Here is a 17048-nt window from a genome sequence, read left to right as displayed (position 1 = left end):
TCCACTTGCGTTTGCAACCATTTAAATATGACACTATATGACATTGGTAACGTGGAAAAGAGTCACGTGGGGTTTGGATTTTGATATGCATTTATTTGTAGTTATGTCGACGTAAAATATGAGTAGAAAAAAAGTAGGCCTATATCCAAATTTCACCAACAGTGCAAGATAATAGTTATTAAAAGGTCAATATACAGTATTCTTATTTTCGTCTTCAATTATGCAAATTCAAGTAACATTACATTTTTAAAACATATATGATCAAACACTCCTCTCTCCCACACACAAATATATCCTTCAGACCGTAGGGCTATAGTGGTACAACTCTCTCCAGTATTTCTGCTACTGTCCCAAATCACATCTGGGAACCCACAACATTTCGTCTTGCCCTTGAACCCCTTTAGTAAGAAGTACAAAGCAGTAACCGACACCAGTAGCAACACGTCCTCCAGTGGCAGCATGCAGCATTGTAGTCATCCCCAGCCCGTCCAAGAAACATACCTAATACAGAGATACACCCGTACTACTGTGAAGATAAATATACACATGTAGTACTGAATGTCTTAAGTTTTGTGCTGTAACAAGTGAAGAACTCCCTCACTTGCAACTGAATTTGTAATTGGCCTTGAAATAATAACTCATTTTTTCCTATTGGTGTCATCGTTGATCCTGGCCAGCCCCACTGGACAGTTTAACTCTGACGACTCAGACATTGAGCACGCGGCCTAACCAGGTAAAACAGACAGAGCCCAGATGTACGCACTGGGTTACAGCAAAAACACTGCAACACTTCCCTCAGCAGTGTGGACTAGTGTGTGTACACACGTTATATGGATCAAATGCAATGTCAGAACACAAAGTCACAATCCTTACGCGGAAGGTTAAAATGTTACCCATAGTTACAGATACAATCGAGACATAATATATGTGTGATCTTAAGCTTAAGAGACCAGTGAATAGAGTAGAGAAAATCCCTGATGTATAGACCAGCATTGATTGATATACTGTAGCAGTATTCTGTACAGGTTTAAGCCATTCAACAGACTTTCCTTCAGGTTCCTCATCTATGATTCAGAGTCTGGTGTGGGCTACATCAATTACAAGCCAATATCATGCCATTTCTCCTTTTTTTTAAGTCACACTCTTCAGGAGAGCCTGGAAAGATTTTTTTTCTTTAGTTGAACGATAAGGCGTACCAGTAGTATGCATGGATAGAACCAATGTTTTCAGCACAGCCATTTTGGCTCTTCATTTCTCCATCATGCGTTCCAGTTTGGGATTTATAAAGGAGAAGCCAGCGAACGCTGCCTGGTCCATGGTGTCGATGAGGTTCTTGTCAGCGTGGGAGAATCGTGGCTTCTCGTTCAGGAACTCCTTGTCAAAGTTACTGCAGTCGTTTGGGCCTTTCTAAATTTCATGGAGGAAGGGGACGGTCTTTTAGCATGCTAGTTGAACCATGATGCTGGTGTAGCCAGTCTGCTAGTGAAACCTATACATAATGATGTACTGCGCTCTATATATTATGTACAATTAATTATGTACCCTTAGATATGCAATATTATTTGTATAATACATACCAGTATCACAATGTTCATTAATAATTAATAATTATTATGTATAGGGTACAATTATGTCGAGGAACGTACCACTTTGGGCTTGAATGGGGGCTTCACCTCTCTCCGCTCCAGAGCAGGCCAGTTTATCGACTTGAAGAAGCTGTGCAGCCGAACGTTCCCAACCACGCCCAGCCTTTGACTGACGTCTCGTTCAAACAACTAGAAAAAGACACAAACCAAACAATGTTATTTGTTGATAGCAGCATTCCTGCAACAAAGGTGTTTTGAATTTAACCTTTTACTGCAAAGAGAGTAGCATTATGAGGGACAATATGGCATGGATGTGTCTGACTAAAGAGAGGGAGTGAGGCCAACCTTCTCCATGAGGTCCTTGGACTCCTTGGTGATCCAGCGTGGGTAGTGCGGGGTATCCATTCGGATGGACTCGAACAGCTGGTCCTCGTCATCCCCTTGGAACGGCGACTGGCCAATCAGCATCTCGTACACCAGCACGCCAAAGGACCACCAGTCCACCGAGAAGGTGTACTTCTGCCCCAACAGGATCTGAGAGAGGAGGAGGGGGAGGAGAGACTACCGCTGTTAATGGCGCATTTCCACCGGAGGGTGCGGGTCGGTTCAGTCTGCAAAAGGTGCGGCACGGGTCGCTTTTCCAGCGCCAAAAGTGGGAGCGATCCGGACTGAGCTGTATTGAGCCGTACTCGTCTCGCAGTACTCCTCCGTTGGGGTACTGAGACGCCTGAAAGGGTGCCGGCAAGTTCGAGCTACACACGCCATCCGTTGATTGGTCGACAGAATCGCACTTCCTTGCGACAGGGGGATAATAACAAACAAACGCATTACTCGCGAGGTATTTCTGAACAACGGCGAACGCTTTGTTTATTGAAGAAAATGTTGCACAAATGTTTGCCGTCCTTCTTTGACGTCCTACACTGTTGCTCTTTGTTCGTACTTCTTTTTGGATTTATTAGCAGGCTACACTGTGTCGGGCTGCTTTGAGATCACAGTGCTTAGCTAGCTGCCGCGACTATCGCCATACGGCTTAAACCCTGTCCTACCATTAAGGGTACTTTCGGCTGTGGAAACGCGAGCCGTAACTGAATGGGCTATACCGCCCCCCTCACTACTGGGCTGAGGCGTACTGGGTCCGATGCGTACCCGCAGGTGGAAAAGAGCACATCCGTCATGATTATTCAGAGTATTTTTCGAAAGCACGCTTGGCTTCAAAAGCATCACCAAACAATATGGATAGGAAACTGTGGCTATCAACATCATCCTCTCAAATAAGCCTCACAGGTGAACTTCACTTATGTGATTATCAAATATGGAGGTTGAGAGGTACGGATGCACTCAGCAGTCTAAACGGCATCAAACGTATAAATTGGAGGCACTTCGGCTGACCTCTGGTGCGATGTAATCTGGTGTTCCGCAGAAAGTGGTGGCTTTGTTCTCTCCACACACATTCTCCTTGCACATCCCAAAGTCTGCAATCTTGATGTGTCCATCCTTGTCCAGCATCACATTGTCCAGCTTTAGGTCCCTGCACACATGTGGTAGTTGGGGGGGGGTGAGTTCAGGTCAATCAAATTGTGTAAGCTGTGATACAGATTCAACTAGTATTATTGCGGTGATGATGGTGTGTTATTGCGGTGATGATGGTGCATTCTCACCTGTAGATGATGCATTTGGAGTGAAGGAACTGCAGTCCCACTATGATCTCAGCGCCATAGAACCTGAGCAGAAAGAGAGACGGGGAAATTAGGAAATTAACATTAAGTCAGGGTCTATGTTACAGCGTTGAGGCGGAGGACGGTTGGGGAGTGATGGAGCGATGGAGTGATGGACGATGACTATGCCCTCTGTTCGTTTGGGACAGGGAAGCTACTCACGTGGCTCTGTTGACATCGAAGCGGCCCTTGTCCTGGATGTGGAACATCAGGTCTCCGCCATTCAGGTACTCCATTACAAAGAACAAATGTTCCTGGAGAACACGGAAAGGAAAAAAAAAAATCGGTTCATCGTACAACTCTTTTTAAAAGGAGGTAACTTGACAGCACATTTCCAGTATTTCAGTTTTTCAATTTAGTGTTTTCTAATAGCCAGTTTAGCCACTTTGTCATCATCTTTCCTGCTTCCACCGTCATGCATTTTTGAGAAATAACGAATGCATTAATATTCAAGCGCTGACAGATCTGTATTTTTCGAAAGGGCGACTAAGCTGACACAAGCTGGCATGGTCACACACGGTTAAAGAAAACCATCTCTTTGTACTGTCCCATTCTCGCTCCTAGAAGTATTAAATCAAAACCTCCCATGTACACTTCCAAAATGAATAGCCATTATACGACTACTCAAGTAGTTGGATATTATGGATAACCTTGGCTGGAGGTAGTCTTTAAGAGGGGGGTTCTGGGTAAGTGGCTATTATTAATGCATTCGCGTGTCCTAATCTAAAATGTCATTAACTCTTCTGTTCACATTATACCGTCTAGGGGTTGTCCAGAGTTGTGCATCTTTCTGTTTACAAGGAGCGCACACATCATTCTATTCCAATACGTTTCCTAATTCACCTTTCATCCGCCATTAAACTGACCCTCGAGTCAAACCAGAGTATTTAGTTTGTTCATAAGGTAAGCCTTCAACATTTATTAAAAGGTCAGGATACACAAAACCTTGGCAGGTTTATTTACATTCGTTCTAGCCAGGGGAAAACAAACAAAAACAAGAACAAAATCAAACTAAATAAATCTAATTCTTCTTAATAACTATTATTTGGATGAAGAGGGCCATCTGGAAGCTATGCTAAGAAGCTTTGTTAATAGAAGTTTGGGCCCCACTCCCTGGGGCTCTAGTGGTTAGGATTCGGTGCTCTCACTGCCTGTCACTACCGCGGCATGGGTTTGATTCCCCGGTCAATCGAAAACATTTGAGGAAAAGAGAGTGATCATGTCGATTGCTTACTTTGGTCTGGAAGGTGGAGTAGAGGTGTGTGAGGAAGGGGTTGTCCCAAGCCAGGGAGAGGACTCTCTTCTCCACCATGGTGCACTCTATGTCGTCATCCATCATGACCACGTCCTTCTTCAGGGCCTTCACCGCAAAGTACTCCCCCTGACCCTTCAGCTCAGCCAGCAGCACCTGGGGACCCGACGTACCAAAGGTCACCATGTGATACAGCCCATACAGGGCAACTTGAACTTGATAATGATCAGTTATATGGAGAGAAATACCATGTGGCATGGAGCCCAAATATTATTTGGGTGATTTGGTACCTTTTCTTATACAGTCTCCGAATTGCTAATAATATTTAACCGGTTAATTAGAGTCAATAAAAGCTAAATAATGCTTGGAAAAGGGAATGTCTTACTGAGTAAAGTTGCAGAACATACATGCTAAAGGTTTGTGTTGATTGCATGGAGAAGGAATAACTAGTCACAAGGTATATGGTTAGAACATCGGATAACATTGAAACCAACGGCTTCCTTTTACTGAACAGTTTCAGCTTACTTTTTGATTAAATTGTAATACTATTTGAAGAACAGGTAGTTCTGCAAATATTTGGATAATTTAGGTAATTTTTCAACTTAAATAAAATATCGTAATTAACATAATTAATTAACATAATTAAACTACTGACATAAACCTTGGATAACTACAATTGTTACTTGAATTTATGGTTAAAGAGGAAGTCTTTCTAAGATTTAGTTGCCTACTTTCCAAAGAAATACACAATTATATCTTGAGTTATTACCAACCTAAGACGGTCAAAACTACACAGTACTTAGTTGAGTTTATTTATGTTTTATTTGGGTGGGTTAGTGTTGTACTGGATATAGAAATGTTGTTTAAAAAAGTGATTCCAAAAAATATTGACGTCTAGTATTATTAGTTTTATTATTAGTATTGGCTTTCGTTGTGGTAAGACTCTAGGCACATTTCATGGATCAATGCATTGGAAGAGTCCAAGGGAGCAGCCTATTGCTGGTGACACCCATGGCCTACCTTGCCGAAGCTGCCTTTGCCCAGCACCTTGTGGAACACAAGCTGGTTGAATGTCAGGCGTCGGGCCAACGCCGCACCGGAGTCCTGCTTTGCGGTTACCTCCTCTGTGATATAAATACAAGTTACGTAACTACGTGACCCAAAACGCCATGGTGCGGAATAGGAAAATACAATTAATTAAAAAGACGAAAGTAATTAATGTAGTCTTATGTGCAATGTCAAAATCCGTAGATGAGATTGCAAGTACACAGTAATAACAGCTTCTTACCACTAGGGTCCACTTCTGCGCTCTTAAAGTCTTGGTAAATCCCTACTGCAGAGTCAGACCCATCGTCCGGCTTCTTGGCGGGTTTCTGAGGGAGAAAAGAGGCTTGTTGAAATCTAAAACAACCGTATCAAGATCATAACGATATAAACGGTCAATAAACGGTACCATTACTTGGTGGTAACCTCGTTCGCTAGTAGCTACGATAGAAGGTCTACCTGGCTGATGTAGGAGAGCGCCTCGGCCAGGAGCTTCTGGTTGATGCCACACAGGTTGGCCACCTTGCCCTGGCAGTAGCTGTGGACGTTCATGGAGCAGTCTGGCCAGGGAGGAATGAGAGAGGGGAATTAGAGCTGAACACAAGCCCTCGCTCACGCTGCTTGGGGTTAGATGACAGTTGGCTTGCTCTAAACCTCTAGTTGGGTTCCGATTTAAATATATATGGCTTTGAGCATGGATTAGAGATGATCAGAGTTAAGTAGATCCAAGTTTAAAAGGAATGTAATAGAAAAATATATAATCTGAGATGTGTTGCACCAGTTTGATACAACCATGGGTTTGTCGATCTCAGTTGAGCGCTTTAAATCTGTATCAAAATTTACATTTAACCACTGTGAATGTTTATAAGGTGTAGAATTATTGAGGTAAAAATAAAATGAATTGAATCGGTCAGACAGACTCACCTTCACATTTGAGGCCCTGCTTGTAGAGGCCCCAGAGTAGGCTGCCGCAATGGTCGCAGAAGGTAGGGCCCCTGTAGTTGTGGTGCTTCAGGCGATGGGGCATGTCAATCTTAAAGCGCTCCTTCTGGAACTGCAGTCCACACATAAAAGCCCAGTTAACATTATATCATATCATATCATATAGTGTCAAATATGAATGACTACAATTCAATCATTAGTTCGAAAAATGCAATTGATTTGCAATTGATTGGTCATTTATGGTAATATAGTTTCCCTAGTGATGTATATCGGCAGCATATGGTCTCACACACGCATTGAAAGCTTAATTCCCTAGAATTGTCAATACTATTCAAATTCTTAGGGAATGGAGGTTTAAAGAAAGAACATACGTTCAAGTTGCTATATCTAATTAGTCTTGTTGATGATTATTAAAAGGTTTCCTTATCGACAAAGAGCAAGGGAAACTCCTTATACTGGTACAAAGGTCTCCCTGCAGTGATAATCAGTTTCTGTGCTGTAAACGTCTATGTCTCAAGGATACGACTCACTGGTTATAGGAATTACAACCGTCCTGGAACTAAATTATTGATTCATATCTCTTCTGCTCACACCCCGCAACCAGAGTGAAGTTCACAATCAAATGAGCCTTTTCCATGAATCACAGCAGTTAGCAGTAGTTCTTAAAATATACATGACTTGTGAAGGCAAAACTGCAGTTCCCAGTCCGACGTTAACAGACAGGTGCACTATAGTGGAAACCTACCATTGTATCCCGGCTGTTGGCGGCGGTTCCAGTACACCTGCCGATGATCTTCTCAATGCATCTCTTGTGTATCGCTGCATTGCACTCTGAGGGGAAGACAAAAGCACATGTTAATACATAGCAGACATAGTAATAGGAGTATGACATTGTAAGTAGAGAATTGAATGAACACAATCAAAAAACGTTTCCAGAATGCTCAATAGCACTAAATTATAAAAACAAAGAACACCACTCACGTCTACACTTGTACCCCTGCTTATTGAGACCCCTGGAAATGAAATAAAATATATTATTGCGTTGATAGTGAACATACAAGTACAAGAGTCCGGGGAAATAAAGTACATTTTTGATATCGATACAAAACTCAGATCTCTGAATATCAATGGATGAAATCACACACTGCAAAAATGGTTTAGCAAAAAAAGATAGGGTGGAAATATATGCTGCAATACGAGTGACATGAGTCTTCAGACTCAGGATAGCAGTTTTCCTTTTATATCGGGGGTGTGAGTGTCACGAATCTGTCTCAATAAACCAGGCCAAACATGAATTGAACCGACGTGTGTTTGAACAAAAACCAACAATCAAGCGATGCAACGGTTCATCCACATCGCCTCACCAGATGAACTCCTTGCAGACGGAGCAGAAGGTGGGCTGGCCGAAGAAGATGGCGCTGAACTCGTGGTTCTTGATGAGGTGGACCTTGGGCTGCTTGACGGCCCCCCGGCGCCGGGTCAGGGTGGTCAGCCCGTCCTCCGCGATGACCCTCACCGACGACTTACATGAAACTGGAGGAATCCATTGAAACAATCTATTAGTTATGATACCATCTATTAGTTAAACATATATTTAGACATTAACAATATATAAACATGAAATCTGCCTTTCTTGAAAGGGGATTTGGGGAGTGAGATCAGAGGTTGTCAAAGAGTTAATGATGACATATTTCCACCATACTCGTCATCATGGTGCAATGCTATTCAATGTTTACAAATGCAGGGATAAGCCTTCAAATGACTCTTCAGTCAAAGGGGTATGGGTTAAGGGGCATGCAGAAGGTGACGTGTGTGTGTCAGTGTGTGTGTGGGTGGGAAGGCGCACAGCATATACACAACAACCAATAAAAAACCACTTAGTTTAAGGAAACCAGTTAGTGTTGGGCGATGATATGAACGAGATGAAATATCTTAGATTTCTCCGTCTGCTACTCTGATGGTTATATGCTGACAAAAGCCTGTTTACTAGAGGGGAAGCCATATAGGTTGGGGAGGAGCGAGATGGCGGGGGACGACAGAGATGGGGGAGAGAAGAGAGAGGGAGGGGGGGAGTTGCAGTACAGTGAAGTGGTTTGGTTGCTTTTTCAAATATAAGACATCTGAAAAGGAATTGTGCTTCTTGCAGACGAATAGCTAGTACTACTACTATTTCATTTGTAGAAATCCCAATAAAATTGAATGTATTTCCCATGTGAACAATGAAAGTATCTTCAATTTTGTATGGTTCATTCATTGCATTATTAAGCATTCGTTACTCGGACAAATCCTCCTGACTAGACTGGAGTATCCCTGGAAAATACAATATTCTGTTCAGAATCATAAAATAACTTAGAAGACAGGGAGGCTCACTGCTAACAGCCATCCAGCTTGATCCTAAATCAGCTGCCCATCAAAAGCAGCGCACAAATTCCCAGGGATGGTTAGAGAGGAGTAGACCCAGTCTATTGTTTTGCAAGTGCTGTTCTGTGCATGACTGTTGCTACAGGTAGGAAGACCACTAGAGGGCACTGTATATCAACTCCAATAGTAATGGAAAGTGTGTTGGGGAGTTGGGGGAAGGGTCTGCCTACTGGACTAAAGGGCTGTCTATTTACAGCCCAATTCACAGATCCCTGGTGGTCTAGTGGTTAGGATTCGGCGCTCTCACCGCCGCGGCCCGGGTTCGATTCCCGGTCAGGGAACTCATCTTTTGAACTATCCACAAACAGTTTTAGCTTTATTCAATTTTGTTACCCGTGTCCGTGTCTTCCAGGAAAAACTGCACCGACATCAGGATCTTGCCAGAGGGCTGCAGGTCCATCCAGAAGTCGGTGCAGCAGTTGTTCTTGCCCTTCTTGCAGCGCTCGGCCAGGACGGACAGGCTCACCGTGGCCTCGGACAGGGGCTCCTCCGCCGACCTCATGAGGAGAACATGGAGGACTCGGCCCTCGTGGATGTGAGCGTCGAACGAGGTCTTCCAGGCCGGGTACATGGTGGGTTTCCTCTGGACCAGGGTCTTTCCTCGCTCTGGTAGCAGGGAGTGGGGGGGGGGGGGGGGGTACGCAAGGTTGAGAAAAGCTGGCAACAACAGTGCGTACACCCACATGTCTGAAGGGCGTCTAAAGTCTCATCGTGTGTGTGTGCATGTTTGGTGTGTGTGTGTGTGTGTGTGTGTGTGTGTGTGTGTGTGTGTGTGTGTGTGTGTGTGTGTGTGTGTGTGTGTGTGTGTGTGTGTGTGTGTGTGTGTGTGTGTACGTGTGTGTGTGTGTGTGTGTGTGTGTGTGCATCTTGCGCACCTGTGCTGACAGACTCCTTCATCTTGATGCCACAGATGGGCGTGCCGTCCAGTGGGGGCAGCGCCCCTAGGTCAAACGTGTTGACAGCTATTCGCAGGAATGGAGCCATGGCGCGAGCTGGAATGTACCGGACAAAGAGAGGGTGGCAAAAGACATTCTAATAATCAGATCATTATCGTCATCATCATCTACGATGATCTTATGATGTGTGCGCTTGGAAAAGGAAAAACTTTCCGATGCAACTGTACAAATGAGTTTACTTCGGTCAAGAGAGAAGATACCACAATGCTCTTCATAAGCCAAAAGATTTACCTTCTGTTCCAACATCCGTCAGTCTACGTTCTGAACCGGCGACATTTATTGTTTGAATTTGTTTAACATGTTTTATGTCATCCTTTATGTCCAACATAGATGTGGGCCTAGATCAAACAGGCCAAACTAATCAAACATTTTGTTCAAACAATTTCTCTTTGATGCTGCTATTCATGATAGATAATTTAGCATTCATGAACCATAACAGATTGTATAATAGTATGTTTAAAACACATGTGTAGTTTGGGCTGAGTCCGAGTCCAGCACCAAACACATAGTTCACTTCTTATGATGCCAAGCTTGGGTAACATATAATATCTCTACATTTAGTAGTAGCTGATGTAACCCATTAAATGAACCCCAAGGTGCCGAAACTGCATTCCAGTTTTAAATGGAGCAATGATGGAAACATTGCAAATGATGTGCCAAGACAAACCCTATTGTACCCTATTGGGTAAAGGAACTGACGTAACAACCAGAAGGGAAAACAAAGCAGAGACCAATAACTCACTGCTGGTGATAACAACAATCATTCAGGTCCAAATGAAAATCCAATAATAAGTTGTAAAACACGTTGCTTGGTTTATGGACAAAATGTTTGAGATAAATAATGTTAACCTGAACAAGATTTGAAAATCCATCAAAACGATGATATTGATACGTCAATGGGCTGGTTCCCTCTATTACTGGCCCCCTTTAGCCAGTAATACACACACACCCCTGTGTGTGTGTGTGTGTGTGTGTGTGTGTGTGTGTGTGTGTGTGTGTGTGTGTGTGTGTGTGTGTGTGTGTGTGTGTGTGTGTGTGTGTGTGTGTGTGTGTGTGTGTGTGTGTGTGTGTGTGTGTGTGTGTGTGTGTGTGTGTGTGTGTGTGCGCTCGCGCACGTGTGTGTGTGTGTTTTACCAACAGGCATCCAAGGCACGTAGTCTGTATAAATCAATCAGCTTGATCCTTTGATCATTATCTTTACTTCTATCTATCTACACATCTAACTATCTATAAGTCTATCTATCTCAACATCTTCACATCTATCCATCTATTAAAGGGTATGCCATCTACCTATTCATACATCTATCTACACGTGATGTCAATCTATCCATACATCTAGCTAGCAACTGGAATAACAACCTGTGATGGAAACACAATACCGCCAATTGCCGGTAACTCCTTCGAAATATGGTGGAAACTAGAATGACGAGCTGTTATCGGAATAGTACCAAAATATTCCAGTAATTATACAGGTGCTAAAAACAGTTGCAGTTTAAATGGAGATAGGAAACAACAGAATGATGTGGATTGGGTGGCTGCGACATGGTGGATCAGGTCAACCTTTGTATTTATTTGCTAGAGGATTCACTTATCTTGATCTACATGTTTACAATCCATTAATCTAATACGGCAACACCACAACAGCAACCGTGTTTGATCAAATATAACATACGCCACAGTGTAGTATTCGTGATTTGGGGATTTTTCCATGAGAAATTGAGTGCTTTTAATGATGAATACAACTGAATTGAACCTAATTTGACCTCCCACCACTGTATAAGACAATATATTTGTTTTAAGAACTTGGTCTAGAGATGCTATTGGGATCTATTTGTATTTATAAGCATATATCAAAATGTGTCATCATGAGCCTACTAGTCTAAAACATGGCCTAATTAAACTTCCAGACAACAATGTTATTCCAGTGGCCGGTTCAGTAGTTACTGACAACGGTGGCCCCTTGGAATGTTATGCTATTGACCGTCTGGTACAAAAGGATGAAAAGACGTACGTACGTATGTACGTACGTACGTAAATACATTTACTATGTACTACATGTACTACTATTACAACTCACTAATGTTCAAAACTACCAATAACTATCGCTCGCCACTTCCCACACCACCACAACCTCTCACTACTACCACTCACTACTATTCCTCGCTATTATCACAAACTACCACCATCACTACTACCTTTATTTTTAAAAGCACTAATGCTGTGATCTTCTCCAACTAACCCTTTAAGTGATGGTGACGGAGCAATGAACCTGGACCTGCTGAAAGAACTGGCCAGACAACATGCTTGTCGGGGCTTACTGTCCCTAAACCGGTTCCCGGGTAATTATATATCTAACATTTCTAACGCATGATTATCCACAATGGCTTTCCGGCTCACCAGACTTAATCATTGTGCTGTTGCAAAAATAAAACTCAAGTATTTCCTTCATTTCTATGAACTTCCTTAAGTATATCCATTGAAACTCTGCTGCACAGGGTGTTCAAACTGGCCATGGTGATGTTGCTGACCAGATAGAGTACAAGTACAGAACAGTATAGTAGATCCTAAGAACAAGCATGGTGCATGGGGACAACAGGTCGTTCTGCAGCTGATCAAACACGCAACAACAATAACACCCGCAGGCATACTCGGAGCATAATAGGATAATAGGCTTCAAAAGATAACAGGCAGGTGTGTGTGGTTGCGTGTGTTGGGTTTCATGTGTGTGTGTGGTTTCCTCTCAGAGATTGGTGCAGGACTCATAGGTTCAACATTTATTTTCAGAATAAAAGGGAGCTTTATGTTTATGGTAAAACCTGGTAAAACTCTGCAGCTTATTTCTTGCTCCAACTTTACTAAACATAACACTTTGTAACAAGGGTCATGTATAACACTTAGCTAGCCACGTTGATGTGTAACAATTTGCGAACCAGGTTCAGGGCTTAATACTTTGCTAACAAGGTTCATGTATACTATATCTATAATACTTTGCTAACAGTCTTCATGCACAACACTAGAGTGCAGTGACAAATTAACTAATCATAACAGCTCATTGTAAACAGTGACAGAGTCGCCAGTCACTCGTAGCTGAATGTGTTTGCCAAAAAGGCCTTAAAATCAAGTCACTCGAGGTGTAGGATTCTCCTTCCTTCTTCACCCGCCATACATACATTTTTGCTTAGTCGGCAAGCACAAACACATGCTACAGCGAATCCCCCCGCAATTAATCAAAATATATTAGTAGATAAGGGCTGGCCCGCACTTATTGCTTATCGTTTTCAATCATATGAAGCAGTTTCATAATCCAAATTTCTAATGTTATAATGACTAATCATAACAATTTCAGACGTGAGATGAGCCTACCTCTGAAATGATAATAGCGATGTGTATCCCTACATATAGCATCCAATTGCATTCGATCAGTTATTCGCCAGTCCTACAGCTGATCAACTACAGGAAGGTCTGCAGGAAAACACCCACGATTACTTATCATAGACAGAGCCACAACAAAGGCTTACTGGAGAGTGAGAGCGAGAAACAGAGACACACAAACGGACACGCACACACAGACACACACATGCACGTGCACACAGACAGAAAACAGAGAAAAACTGAACGATAGAGTTACTTGTTCAAGGTTAGGCTAGGGTGGAATGATCTCTACTGCATGTTGCTCCTCCATTTCACTACAAAATCCATACTTTTCAGAAATCATATCGCATTGGTATATGGGATATTTTCTCTGAACAATGCACTTATGCTTGATAAAACACACATCTTTCAGAGATAATATTGCATAAACCAGCTTGAAATGAAAGCTCTACACTAATGTAAGTCGAGTTTTATTGCCCTTTCTATTCCAAGAATTCAGTAGTGAAATATAATCATCTTAGACCAAAAGTAAAGTCTTCTGTTTTCACTATTCCCTTTTGGCACATCTTCAAACCTGTTATAGAGAACGGGGAACAAATTCCACTACTTTGTCTGTGTCTGTGTCCGTGTGCGTGTCCGTGTGCGTGTCCGTGTCCGTGTGTTTGTGTTTGTCCTTTCCCCATATCATCAAGGGTGACCAGTGTCACTTTCTGCCTCGTTCACAGTTCAAACCTCAGTTAATAATGGCTTCACACAACTTGCCAGCCAGAGCAAAGTAGGATGCGGTGAGAAGCAAATTGTGTGTGTGTGTGTGTGTGTGTGTGTGTGTGTGTGTGTGTGTGTGTGTGTGTGTGTGTGTGTGTGTGTGTGTGTGTGTGTGTGTGTGTGTGTGTGTGTGTGTGTGTGTGTGTGTGTGTGTGTGTGTGTGTGTGCAATTTTCAGAGAAGTGTTGCAGTGAACTGTCGTCACCGCACGCTTTGCATAATTTTTCCTCTGTCTGTGGGTGCGCTTCTGGATCAGTGCTGCATTGGGGACTCTTCAATGACAAAACAAAGAAAACTGACACCCCTTCAGCAGCACACTATGCAGGTGGACAGATAGAAGGAAAGGTTGAAGTGCTTCTGTTCCTGTAGGCTACACCTTCTGTCCATGTAATACGATATAAAATATATGATATAAAAAGACATTGTGGTTTGTACACACAACCAAGACTTCATTGTGCCATGTTTTTTTTCTTTATCTCAAGGTTATCCGTTTGAAAATAGGCTTCACAGTCACAGTTGCCTAAGCAACCATGAAAGCCAGGGACTCTGTTGTTTTCTACCAAGAGAATGTAGCTAATCTTCTCACAAAGCCAGTCGCTCGCGTTGTGAACCACAGTGCGGACACACTTGCCTAAACCATGAGCTTGTGAAGTCATTCACACGAATACATTCCCACTGATCAATAAATATCACCAAATCCGGTGTAAAAAGAGGAAGCGTGTCAGTGTGTGCAGACCCACGAACCTGGGTCATCCTGGCAGAGGGGCAAAATAGATTCACAGGAGCTTATATTAGGACCTGCCAGTATTGGCAGCTTTGGCCACTGGTTCGTCTTTGACAATAACAGACAATGCTAATCGTTTGTCACATCGTCAACTTTGTTTGGAAACATAACTTATAGAGTGGAACTTGAATATCATCAAGCGTCTCTTATTACTCCAGCCTAACGTTACTAGTTGATCTACTCGTCAACACAGTTCGCGTCAGTATTGACGCGTCTTGTAAAACATAAACAAGTCATGATGCCGAACGAGGAACGCGTGACGGGAGTGAAAGTAGTGGACGGTCCAGATTGAACCTTTTCGCTAAGGGGTTACATTACATTAATAATTTCCATCTATTGCACGGCGGGGCAAACAGGGAGCATGAACACCTTGCACAGCCTACGCCGAGAATACCAGTGAGACAAGTTTCTCAGCGGGTCCGGCTACATCATGAAAAGTTGTATACCCAGCGACAGTTTAGAAGACTTACCTTCCCGTGGAGAAACCAGGAATAAGTGGCACTGACGCTGTTTACAGCGGACGGCTTCGGGGTGTCTTTATCTTCACCGTAGTATCGGTGTGTGTGTGTGTGTGTGTGTGTGTGGCTCTCTCTCTCTCTCTCTCTCTCTCTCTCTCTCTCTCTCTCTCTCTCTCTCTCTCTCTCTCTCTCTCTCTCTCTCTCTCTCTCTCTCTCTCTCTCTCTCTCTCTCTCTCTCTCTCTCTCTCTCTCTCTCTCTCTCTCTCTCTCTCTCTCTCTCTCTCTCTCTCTCTCTCTCTCTCTCTCTCTCTCTCTCTCTCTCCCCCTCTCTCCCCCTCTGGCAATACAGTCGAGCAGAGTCGAGTGCAGTATGGCTCAAGTCGTGGGACGAGCCAAGCAGTGACGTCAGGCCAGGTGAATTCCCGCCGCAGCATAGATGAACGGGACGCTATATATGTTGTCGCTTTTCAGAACTACACGATACTTTTATTGTCCTATAGGCCTACTTCTGCAATAGTTTGAAGGCTGTGAAGTCGGTGTGAGTGCAAAACCAATTAAGGGAAGTTGCAGTTTCTTTGGAGTCAGTGTCACTTTAATAACATTCTATTTGATAAACTTTTTTTTAGAATCACGCACACGCAGACGCACACGAACACGCAGAGTCGCAGACGCACACGGAGACAGGGGAGCAGGGAACTTGTCGAACAGGTTTGGTGTGAAACCTCCTGTGTGTTGTTCCTATTGGCTGTTCGCTCTGTTCCCATGTTCACAGTCACACGTGTCCTGACTGATCCAACCCAGAGCCATAGAGAGATTTTTTTTGGATCCAACCACCCCGTGGACCCCGACCCCGCTCACCCCTCCCCTACCTCTTTCCATTCCATACCTGCCCCTCCCCGCCCAAGCGCCGTAGACTGAACCACATGGTGCTGACTCATCGTTCCCCGCCCGCTCCGACGTTGAGAAGAGAATGGACGGAGTAAACTTATGCAATTTGTCACGGCTCACATTGGGTCTATTTATAGCAGCAAACATAGTATGGGCATGACGCACACATGTTTTGTTTTGTATTGGATTGTGCCGAGATAGACAAATAAGAATCATGATATGCTCATCATCACCACTAGCGCTATAGGGAAGCCCATAGGAGGTTTGGACAAAAGGACTTTCGATAGCTGGTTTCTCTTCTCCTCCCAAGCACTGTCTATGCTTTGTGACAATTTGTCCTTTGCGTTGCTTTCAATTACGTCTGAATTTGAACATTGTAAGCAACCGAACCGGTTTCTGTAGCCTACCATTATGCATTAGGTAGCTATACACAAATCCAATACATCCATTCAAATGGTAGTGGTGGTGGTGGTGGTGAGGGAAATTTGGAGGTGGAAAGTGTGTGAGTGATTATCTCTATGTGACTGTGCCTCTGTAATCAATGTCTGTAACTGTTCAACTGGATTCAAGTTGAACTACTGAGGTGTGTATAAACACACCCACTAAAATAACCTTCACCCTGTAAATTATCCACAATGTATCGTAATCTGATCAATCAATTTTTATTGGTGATTGTTTTGGAACGATTAATCATTCATTAAATTGAGGTTTGCTTTTGCCCAAACCTTATGGCTCTCCTTCCCATCCAGGGATGAAAGAAGGGTATTCCTCAGACGGTTCCCTGTCAAGGCTCTTTTTCTTGTCCTTTTGTGGATTTGGGAAGTATTTCATAGCATGTTGTATAGCGGATGATGTCACAGGGGCTT

The 17048-nt window shown here is 43.3% G+C and overlaps 1 protein-coding gene and 1 non-coding gene across 3 annotated transcripts; one reads left to right on the top strand and one right to left on the bottom strand.

The window, feature by feature from the left end:
* Positions 1 to 72: 72 nt before the first annotated feature.
* LOC132470929 (protein kinase C delta type-like) lies at positions 73 to 15921 on the bottom strand. Of its 2 annotated transcripts, none has more exons than XM_060069873.1 (17): positions 15307 to 15921; positions 9836 to 9952; positions 9294 to 9566; positions 7904 to 8072; positions 7521 to 7552; positions 7285 to 7370; positions 6522 to 6651; positions 6057 to 6157; positions 5842 to 5926; positions 5574 to 5677; positions 4536 to 4709; positions 3464 to 3555; positions 3245 to 3307; positions 2976 to 3114; positions 1932 to 2120; positions 1647 to 1775; positions 73 to 1407 (listed from the first exon to the last, which is right to left on the bottom strand). In XM_060069873.1, the coding sequence occupies exons 2-17, from the start codon at positions 9942 to 9944 to the stop codon at positions 1249 to 1251; spliced, it is 2034 nt and encodes a 677-aa protein (XP_059925856.1). In that variant the 5' UTR covers positions 9945 to 9952; positions 15307 to 15921; the 3' UTR covers positions 73 to 1248. The 2 variants fall into 2 exon arrangements, with proteins under 2 accessions (XP_059925856.1, XP_059925855.1); XM_060069872.1 differs by lacking the exon at positions 15307 to 15921 and adding an exon at positions 13280 to 13506.
* On the top strand, positions 9170 to 9241 carry trnae-cuc (transfer RNA glutamic acid (anticodon CUC)). The gene has a single exon. It is a non-coding gene; the product is annotated as a tRNA-Glu (tRNA).
* Positions 15922 to 17048: the final 1127 nt, after the last annotated feature.

This window comes from Gadus macrocephalus, chromosome 13, assembly GCF_031168955.1.
Source record: "Gadus macrocephalus chromosome 13, ASM3116895v1".
Lineage (NCBI taxonomy): Eukaryota > Metazoa > Chordata > Actinopteri > Gadiformes > Gadidae > Gadus > Gadus macrocephalus.
This window is presented reverse-complemented; position numbering and strand designations above follow the sequence as displayed.

Excerpts from the sequence above, each read along its gene's own strand:
- LOC132470929 (XM_060069872.1), bottom strand. The coding sequence starts at position 13,331 with ATGCAATTGGATGCTATATGTAGGGATACACATCGCTATTATCATTTC. Across the intron at positions 6,158-6,521 it reads GCAGGGCCTCAAATGTGAAG|ACTGCTCCATGAACGTCCAC; the intron begins GTGAGTCTGTCT and ends CTCCCTGGCCAG. Across the intron at positions 2,121-2,975 it reads CAGATTACATCGCACCAGAG|ATCCTGTTGGGGCAGAAGTA; the intron begins GTCAGCCGAAGT and ends CTCCTCTCTCAG.